The sequence below is a fragment of the Hippoglossus stenolepis genome, chromosome 2 (assembly GCF_022539355.2).
Source record: "Hippoglossus stenolepis isolate QCI-W04-F060 chromosome 2, HSTE1.2, whole genome shotgun sequence".
In the NCBI taxonomy this organism is placed as follows: Eukaryota; Metazoa; Chordata; class Actinopteri; order Pleuronectiformes; family Pleuronectidae; genus Hippoglossus; species Hippoglossus stenolepis.
Window position 1 is genome coordinate 22,958,354 of NC_061484.1, and position 10,130 is coordinate 22,968,483.

At 43.1% G+C, this 10,130-nt stretch overlaps 1 protein-coding gene and 1 non-coding gene across 2 annotated transcripts; both read right to left on the reverse strand.

The window, feature by feature from the left end:
- Positions 1-1,463: 1,463 nt before the first annotated feature.
- trnal-aag lies at positions 1,464-1,545 on the reverse strand. Its single transcript has one exon. It is a non-coding gene; the product is annotated as a tRNA-Leu (tRNA).
- A 431-nt stretch (positions 1,546-1,976) lies between these two features.
- LOC118117659 (protein PERCC1) lies at positions 1,977-2,819 on the reverse strand. The gene has a single exon (XM_047344051.1). It carries the CDS (start codon positions 2,817-2,819, stop codon positions 1,977-1,979), a length of 843 nt encoding a protein of 280 aa, XP_047200007.1.
- Positions 2,820-10,130: the final 7,311 nt, after the last annotated feature.

Consider the following 10,130-nt stretch of genomic DNA (forward strand, 5'->3'; position numbering starts at 1 on the left):
CTGCTGTTAATGTTTCTGGAGCCATCACATGTACACTCATCCATTTGCTTCTCTCCTCCCTTTTCTTGAAAATAATCCTGTTTTCTATCAGAGTTTGTCACCAGACAGACGGGAGCATGTGGATAAATATCCTGAGTCGTCACTCTGGGCCTTATCACACCCTCATTTACCTACAAACAGAGTTATATTACATGGGTTTAAAGCTCTCCTCCTCTCCTCGGTTTTCTCTCACATATTCTTATTCATTATATTTACTTCAACTGCAGAAAACACTCTTACCTCTCCCGCCTTGATGCAAATGTTTCATTCACACTGTTGTTATTATCATTTTGCTTCAAGCTAAAATTTTAATTTCAGCGTCACATGAGCACATTGTCAACAGATTCATGGTTTGCATTAGTCACAGGAGAGTTTACCTGTTTATTTGACCCTGTTCATACTTTACTTTGAAGGGTTAAACCGTATTAAGGGACTCTATTGTAGTATTATAGGGAATCGTAGAATGTAATTTTTATACTGTTGTCTTATGATATTGCTGTTATTTATGAAACTTACCCACTGCTACCCGTTCATATGCACTATTGTATTGTATGTGGTATGTACTGATGTGTGTGTATTTTATGTACTTTTATTGTATTTTCCGAGAAGCCAAAGACACATTTCCACTGAGTTGGACAATAAAATCCATCTGATCTAACTATTTTCTGAAATTGATTGAGAAATGAATTATAATGAGGCTAATAGTTGATTAGAAGACTCATCAATAGATTTATTATTTATACCACTTTCCTTGAGGGACACACACATTCATACAGTGCATCTATTTGCAACACTTCCTCTATCACACATGACTCCTTCACTGCCGGCACAGTCGTCAGGGGCTCATTTTGGGTTCAGCCTCCAACCTTAAGAGCACCTGCAGTCAGGGCTGCTGCACACTGGAGGATTTTCAACTCTTGAACGATTTTTTAAAATGTGGGGAGCCACAGACATAATGACAGATTTAACCGATCTTTAATCTTATAATCTTCAGAACACACACACACACTGGACGATCTGCCACTCTTGCCGTTTGTAGGAAACGATTTCACAGGGACAATTCAAGAGACAAATCTCACAGAAACTTGCCATATCTTCTTCTTCAGTTATTTATGGCGGTTGGCAAAAAACCTTTAGGCAAACTACCGCCACCTTCTGAAGTGGAGTGTGGAAAACTCTCGTGATTAAACGTGACTTCAGAAGAAGAACAAAACTGGAGCAGGAGCGACGTCTGTTCTGTTTTGCAGCAACAAAAAAATAATATTATGGAGGAAATCAGGGCTGCGGAAGGATTTGACATTTTTCAGTGCAAGATGTGGGTGAGTTGGTTAAGTATCTTTGTTTTTAGTCGCGTAGTTGTTTTTACCATCCATCTCATTGTAATCATTCATGTGTCCTGCTACTTTACATTCATCACAAAAATTTGGCAGCGGTGGGATTTGAACCCACGCCTCCGAAGAGACTGGAGCCTTAATCCAGCGCCTTAGACCGCTCGGCCACGCTACCTGTAGAAAGCCGGTTGATGCCAGTTTATCGATTCTTCAACAGAGACGTACAAAAGTTCGCATTCACACATATGGACAATTTAGATTCTCCAGTCAACACAACCTACATGTGTTTGTACTGTGGGAGGAAACTGGAGACAACCCACACGGAAGCGTGAGCAACATGCTCCACAGAGAGAGACAGAAAAACCACGATTTGAACCGACGACCTTGCTGTGAGGTTAAAGTGCAAACCACCACACCACCAGTTGAAGAATACAGGATATACAGGAATAAAGGAGACACATTCAGGACACATTTTATTACAAAGTGTGAACAGGACTATCGTATCAGGGTTCAAATCTCAGAAACACAGAAAACAGACGTTATTCTTTTTTCTTAAACTTTTTACAATGACAAACTGTAACGGACACGACACTTCTTACACTTACTTCAGTGCTGCATGTGTGTGGTCTCCGTCAGTGTGTGTGTGAGCTCTGGGTTCGGATCCCAGTACGCCAGCAAGTCACTGAAGTCCAGCTGATTGTTCTCCAGGCCGTGTGTGTTGTGGTGTGTGTTAAAGGGCATGTGTGTGTCGGCGTCCGTGTGCGCACCGCCCTGTGAAGGTGTGTTCGTGTTTGTGACGTCAGGTGTGTTAGTGAAGCCGCCCAGGGAGCAGCAGGGGATCGGCTCTGTCCAGAAACTGAGCGGGAGATGGCGTTTGACCATCGGTCGGCCGCGGCCCTGACTCGGGCTCACGTGGTCGAACAGTTCAGCGAGGGGCCCCAAAATGGAGTTGCCCTTTGCGACCCCGACTGCTTCCTGATCGGTCACGGAGCCGCTCTCTTGCTCCTCCGGACTTCCTGCTCTCGCAATTCTCAGCAGGTCGTCGTAGTAACGCAGGCGCCCGCCGGTTGTGGCAGAAACGGAGTCGCTGTAGATGTCACAAGCCTCTTGGTCACCGGAGCAGCGTCCGAAATACTTCTGAACATCACGACTGATGAGGTCTGCGAACGTCAGCAGCTGCTTGGTCACATCCAAAGCACAGTGGGCCGGGTTCAGAAAACCCTCCTCTAAGCATTCGTCCTCCTCTTCGTCCTCCTGAGCCTCAGATTCTTCATCGTCCTCGTCTTCTTCTCTATCCTCTTCATCTTCCCTCTCGTCGTGCTTCTCCTCCTGCTTCTCTTCGCCCTCCATTTCAATGTCGTCCTTGCACGGAGAGCTCTGGAAAATCAGGGGGAAGTAGGCCGGAGTCTGGGCCTGGACGAGGAAGTTCCTGATGACGCCTGCCGCCATGTTCGCTCGTCAACGCTGGAGAGACGATTACAGGAGACAAGAGGTGAGAATCTAACAGGAGAGAAGGACGGTGACCGGATCAAATCTTTGAAAATGGTTTAAAAAAGTGAAAGTTTTATTACCCAGAGAAGTGGAAATCAGCTGAGAATCTGTTGAAGAAAAGGTCTGGTCAGGTCACTGATGGATCCTGTTTGTGTACGTGCATGTGTAATACTGGGCCACTGGGATTGTCACTGTATATATACCTCAGCACGCGGCCGCAGACGTGTGTGTGTGTCTCCCGTCCGATGAGGCAGCTTCCAGAACAAATATTTGACTGTCGAATTGGTCAAACACTCTTTGTTTACTTTATCACTGGGAAACCGGGGAGGGGGTCCGAGGCTAATGGATCCTCTGCCAGGGGATGATGGAGAGTTGTTATGAACACACACACACACAGACACGCACGCTCAGTTGCCTTTTCCGTCCCCGTTATCGGGCTAGTTAAAGGATAAAAAGAGCGTGAAATCAAATCACATGCTGTTTTGACTTCTAAAGGGGAACACTCTGCACCGACATCAGCCCACCACTCGTCTCCGACAGCACCGGAGATACAGTCAGACGCAGCTCGTCACGATTCATGACGCTCTGCAGTGTTTCTTCTTGTTTTTAATCAGATGCAACATTAACCAGACAAACTCCCAGAAACAGATGGATACATACTTTATTAATCCCGAGGGAAATTTAGACATCCGGTATCACACAAAACAGTCAAACACAAGAGCATGAGAATAATAAAAGGTCAAAAAGTGACGAGAATAAGTTCAGTGCAGTGAGATGAAAGTCAAACCACCACAACTACTACAAAGGTGTCACTGTAAAGAAGTTTAAGTTTTAAGTATAAGTATAAGGTGATTAGATGAGTATTGAAGCCAAATATAAATACAGATTTAAAGATAAATAACTGAAGCTATACAAAGTTGTGCATTAGACTAACACAGCCTCTACAATGATGGTGCAGCAGATGTAAGTGTAGTTTTTTAAAAAAAGGTTAAAAAACAGTGCAAGATTAAAACTTTAAATATAAAACTAGGGATATAAAAAATATAAAATCAAATACAGATAAACCCAGGCAGTGCTGGTGACAGTCTGGCAGCCCAGTGACGTGGTTAATGCAGGATGATGCAGATGATGATTTTATTCTCAGACGTCGTGTCGGTTCCACCTGAAGCTGTCGAGTGACTCAGAGAATTAAACTCTGAGGGGAAATTAGATCAGGCAGAGAAAAGTGCCCCAAAGCAACAGACTGTCCCCGGTGAACAGGTTAGAACTTGACATGACAATAAACCAAGAAAAGACGAGTTTAAACGATTTAAAAGAAACGGTTGGAGATGATTTATGTTTTTGTGACTGTCAACAAAAAGACCAAAACCAACAATATGTTAGTTCATTCTGTCGTCTCTCAGAATGTCCAACTTCCTTTCCTCTGTGCCGCTCAGTGCCCCGCCCATTTGATCTTACCTAAAATGTGAATGAGATGTGTGTTTGTGTTAAATTCTGTCTTAAATATATGATTTTATTTTGAAAAAGAGTGTACCCAGCAACATTTTTTACTTTCCTTCTTGCTCACAATTTGCCATAAACCACATTCATATGGATCAACTTATTTGGAGATCTTATCCAATAAAGAACATTAACTTTTACTTCAGAACATTCCTGAAAAGCATTGACACCATTTCTCCCTGGTACAATAACTTCCAATTGATTTCTATGTGGGGCCAGAAGAGTATTTTACCCAAGATTAAAATATGCATGGTTGTAAGTTACACGTATAAACCTGAACAAATAGGAAATAAAAACCTTCTAGTCATAAATATTACATTATTTTAATGCATCTTTAGTTGATGATAAAATGTCCTCTTCTATAACCGTGTCAAATTTTGTTCTTTTAAGGAAACGTCCCTGAAGTTGATGGTATGAAACTTATAAAACATCTTTCTTAAACTTTTAATTAGAATTAAACAGTAAAATGCACGAGTCATGCATCAGAGCCTCTGCATGAATGTAATGATTTGATGAAGTCTCGCTGAGTAACTCCTGCACTAGATGTTACTGACCTTTACGGACATCTGTAACTCTGTACATATGTGGACGTCGAGCATTAATGTGTTTGTGTGTGTGTGTGTGTGTGTGTGTGTGTGTGTGTGTGTGTGTGTGTGTGTGTGTGTGTGTGTGTGTGTGTGTGTGTGTTATCAGGACACCCTGGCTCCCCTGGCCTCCCTGTCATCAGTATCCAGGCTTCTGTGTTGACTTTAGGGCTAAAGATCAATAGCGGCAATATGTCAGCTCTCAAGAGCATGACAATAAATTACACACGTTTTTAGGCACACAAGCACATGAACACACCCACACACACACACTCACACACAGATGTGCGCAGCTACCTTTGTGAGGACTTCCATTAATTTTGGATAACAGTATATCCCTCATCTTAACCACAATCAGTTCATGCCCAACTTTAGCCTGTAACTCAAAACACTAATTTCCAGCCACATTATCAATCACATCACATCTTTGATAGCTGCTCTCAAACTTTGCCAGAACCTGCCAACCTGGTTGTCATCATCGGGCCACTCGAGGTACGTCCTGGAGTTCATGACCCTCCGCAGCTTGCAGAACTTTTTGGGGATGGTCTTTTTGTCAATGGGCTCCAACAGAATCAGCACAACCGTGTTGTCGTTTTGGTCAAACAACCTAAAATGGGTGTAGTCCAGCTCCTACTCACTCCGGACAAAATGCTGAGAAAGGACGAAGAGTGTTTTGTGACTCTTCTCGACGGCGTCCATGATGTTGTCCATAATCCATCCACCGGGACGAAAATCCCTTTTGTGGAGGCAGAGTCGGAGAGGGGGCTCGGACTGCTCCAGCTCCGGGACCAGATGCGCATCCACCCAACCGGAGTCCATCTCACTGTGGGACACAAAGGCATCGTACTCAAGCACTCCCCTTTTCAACTTTGGCTTCCTCTTGGCTCTCAGCCAGGCCCAGGTCATCTTCACGTACCACACGGCGTTGAACTTGTGACACAAACCTGCAATGAGCAGAACCACAGCCAGGAGGCCCAAGCAGAGCAAAGAAAAGGATAAAGCTGCGTGGCACTCGAACACCGACAACCTCACGTCCGCTACACTCGTTCCTCTGAAGGCGTCAGGGGAGTCGCAGATGTACGACTTGAACTCATCTTCGATTCTGACTCGATGTTTCGTCAAGCCACTCGTCACGAACTCCACAAAGTCACATGAGCAGACGTACGTGTTACCCGCCGCCTCCAGACTCTTCAAATTATCATAGGCATTTAGATTATTACTGCCGAATGTCTGTAAGTTGTTGTTTTGAATGAAGATAGATACAAGACGAGGGTATAAACGACCAACAGGCAAACTATTGATCTTGTTGCCGGAGATGTACGACTCTGTGAGGAAAGGCAGTCCCACGTTGAACACGGTCAATTCATTGTTCGATAAATCAAGGATGTGCAAACTGTGCGGCAGACGAGGTCACCTTTGTTAAATGTGTCGATGAAAGTTTTAAAAATGTAAGGCTTGGAGGCCAGTTACACGTCTCAGGCATAATGTGAAACACATTTCCGCTGATATCGATATTGATAAGGTTTTCTAGTTTGGCGAAGAGTTGGCTGTTGATTGACCACAGGTGATTTCTGCTGACGTTGAGGGTTCGCAGACTCCACAGGACACCCCGTCCGTCGCACATCATGTTGCTCAGCGCGAAATCACTGATAAAGTTGTCACTGACGTCCATGTACTCCAGCTTTGAAAAGTCAGCAGCGGATTCACAGGGGGAGGGCATATACCTTGCAATCTTGCAGAGATACCCTTCGCAGCACCCTCAGTAGCGGCTGCAGGAAAAAGAGAGCCGGAAAATTGAGGAACTCGGGGACATCCACGTTTTTAAAGACAGCAACTTCCAACCGGAACAAGTTTGGGATTGTCAGAAAGTCACCAAGAGGAAATAAGAGGAATTTGGCATCTTCAAGTGCCCACATAGATATATTAGAGTCTGGCAGCAGGTTTAGAAGAGCCACGCATGCTGCAGTCGTCATGCTGACGTTTTTAAAAATAATACCTGTAATACCGCCATTGTAGGCCACTTTAAGTGGGTGCACGTCATATTTGGAGAAGAAGACTGTTTCGGTGAAAGTCAGCGTTGTGGTCGGGTGTACAAGATCTGAGAGAACAACTTCAACGAGCGTTCGATTCCTATTAAAGGGACAATTCAGACCAAGGGTCACACGGCTAATGGGCCCAATTTGTCTCAAACTTCCTTCTGTATAGTTCTGTAGGTTTTTCCCATCAAAAAACAGCTCCTGAAGACCACTCAGCCCCGAAAAGTCTGTTTCTCTGACGGATTGAAGGTAAGGTCCTCCAAACTGGAGGGTTTTTAATTTCTTCAGAGGCTGGAATAGATCGACTTCCCCCAATGTTTTGTATCTGTTTCCCAGGAGATTCAAGTGCTGAAGGGAGAAAAGGTTCTTAAACCAATCAGCAGACAGCGTGGCCAGTTGGTTCATGGACAGGTCAAGTTTCTCTAAATGAGTCCGGGGGACAAATGCTCGTTCCTGGATTGTTTGGATTTTGTTGTGAGTCAAGATCAAAGACCTCAAACTGGCATATGCGAGAAAATCGCATTATCGTCTCCACTCTGTTGAATGAGAGGTCGAGTTCAGTGATGTGCTGTGGGGGGGATGATGCTTTAGAGCCATTAACACGAGAAACGTCAGGATCTTCATGTTGAGTTCCTGTAAAACACAAGAAAGAAAAACATCAGGCCTTTTCTTCCAAACTGTTGAAGAAAACAATAAGACAATAAACAGCCATACTATTAAATTAAGCAAATTTATGTGCTAAGATTGACTAATTAGCACTGAACACAAACTGTGGAGGGGAATGGGAACGGTCATTACAACTCATCCTGTGGGGAACATGAAATCTGAAATTTAATAGCAATTAATTCAGTAACATTTCACCTGAAACCACAAATGTCAACCTCCTGGTGGCGCTAGAGGAAAGGTTGCGGTAAGACCACGGGGATTCATCCTCTGGGGACAATGAATGTCTGTTAAAATGTCATGTCTGTTATTTGGTAGTTAATGATGTTGATTTGTTTTCAAAGTAGTAGAACAATGAATCAACATTTCCATCTCTGCAGCCATGCTGTGGCTAAAACAATAATTAGTGGCTGTGGTTAATAATCAAAAATGGTCATATTTATCAAACCATTCCTACGTCATCTAATATTTAAAATAAAAAAGAACATTGTGAGTAAAACAAATATTTTTTGGAATAACTAAACCATAGAGAATGACCAATGATCACTTTTTGGTTAAAAGCTCCATTCATTCTTCTTTTGAACATTTTGAACTGTATCTAATAACATTAATAAGGTTAAACCATGACAGTGTGACAGTGAGCCTGAGACTGAAGCAGCTATATGGAATTTAGACATTATTAATATTATTACATTTATCTGTTTACATGTGAATCATGTGCTTCTTCAGTGTCGAAGGGAGAATTAATACCAGATATGTATGTTCCAACCGTTTCACCAGATTCAAATACTGCACATATTGAAAATAAATTGTTTTTATTGACAAAATATTTATAAATGTTATTACTAAGCTCCTTTAGCCTCACTTTTGCTGTTTTTAATCAACAGTTTAAATTCTACTGCATTAATTCAACAGGGGACTCGTGATGGAGAAATGTCTGTGGCCAGGGTGTGAAATTAATTGATAAATTAATTAAGAGGCAATGTTACATTATTCAAATTCACATTTAATTCTCAATGCTAATTAAATTACCCACCGTGTGTCTTTATGGCAGCAACCAAGCAATGAATTCATTTATTAAATCGTCAGTGCATCATTTAAAAAATTTGAATTTGTCTGAAACTGAGCAGGTTCACACAGTAAATAGTCCTGCAGCCGACTATAAAACACACATAAAGCAGGACAGAGATTGAAAATACAGTGAAAATACCTTGATAAGGGTGGTGTCCTCCTCACACCTTCACCAGCACAATCATGTCAGAAAGTTGAACTCGTTTTCTGTATCACTTCTCTAGTTTGAAAACCATTTCCCCAGGTCTCACTGGGTTTATCGAGCATCATCAGGAAGCAGCGGCTGCAGTTCCCCGGCACAGCTTCAGGATCAGATCATTGCCGTGACAACAGGAAGGCTGTGGTTTGACTTCACAGATGAGTTGTGTGCAAAGAGCTGACAAAGACAGCACGGAGAGCTGGAGGCGGATGAGCAGCTGCCAGAACCCAAACCCCTCTCTGCTGTCAGCTTCACGACTGACAGGTGCTCGTACAGCGGAGCAGAGCACTTTGATGAGAACCATGAAAGCGTTTCTGTGAGTCTGTCTTCTGACTGACTGACAGCGAAATCTGACTCAAGTCAGAGGCACCTTTTAGAGTTTCAGGAGGGAGAAGCTCTGCAAAGGAGGTTTTCACTGCTCTTTGTTTGTTTGTCAGCAGGATTACACAAAAAGACCATTTCCACAAAACTGAGTGAAAGGATGAGACATGGGTCAAGAACAAAAGACATTTAAAGGGTCTAATATCTGAGATTGTGTGCAACTTGCCGCCGATCCAAATAAAATTCTGACTCTAAATGTGGTTTCAGTGGCTTGTTTCTTCTGCTGCTGAACGGTAACAAATAGAGCAAGAAATCTGTAACTTACACCGATGTGTCGCTGAGGTCATGTGGATTTAGTCGTTAATGAAGTATCTTCATTAGTTTAAGACTGATTCTTACCCATCTCCTCCAGCTCCTCCGGTTAAGCTGCTCTCGCTTCCCATCAGGACCTGACAGAGCCATCGGATCCTTCTCATCTTCATCACTGGGGACAAGTTCTTACAGCCCTTCGTCTTGCCGTTATATTGCCTAGTGTTTGTTTTGATGCTGCAGCCTGGACCGGATGAACCAGTTGTTACGGAGTCGACTGTGAGCACCTCTGGTTCTGTTGAACTGGGCCTTGATGCTGCTTATTAAGGCTTCTGAGATAAATCTGCCCCAAAGCCTCACTGCAGATGGTTCTTTAGATCTATGCCCCAAACTAAATTGAAGGGTTGATTCAGTTGAACTCCAGCTCGCTCTGACAAATGAGTCATTAAGTTTTAAAGAGCAGCCAAGACAGAACGGCAGGAAGGTAAATTATGTCATTAAAAGAAACTGATGTGCCGTTCAAGTACAAAACCTTTTTTTTTATTTTCTATGATCAAAACTGCAAAACATCTAGAAAAATATACAA

What these genes read in the sequence shown, in the direction of transcription:
- LOC118117659 (XM_047344051.1), bottom strand. Translation starts at nt 2,819, where the DNA reads ATGGCGGCAGGCGTCATCAGGAACTTCCTCGTCCAGGCCCAGACTCCG.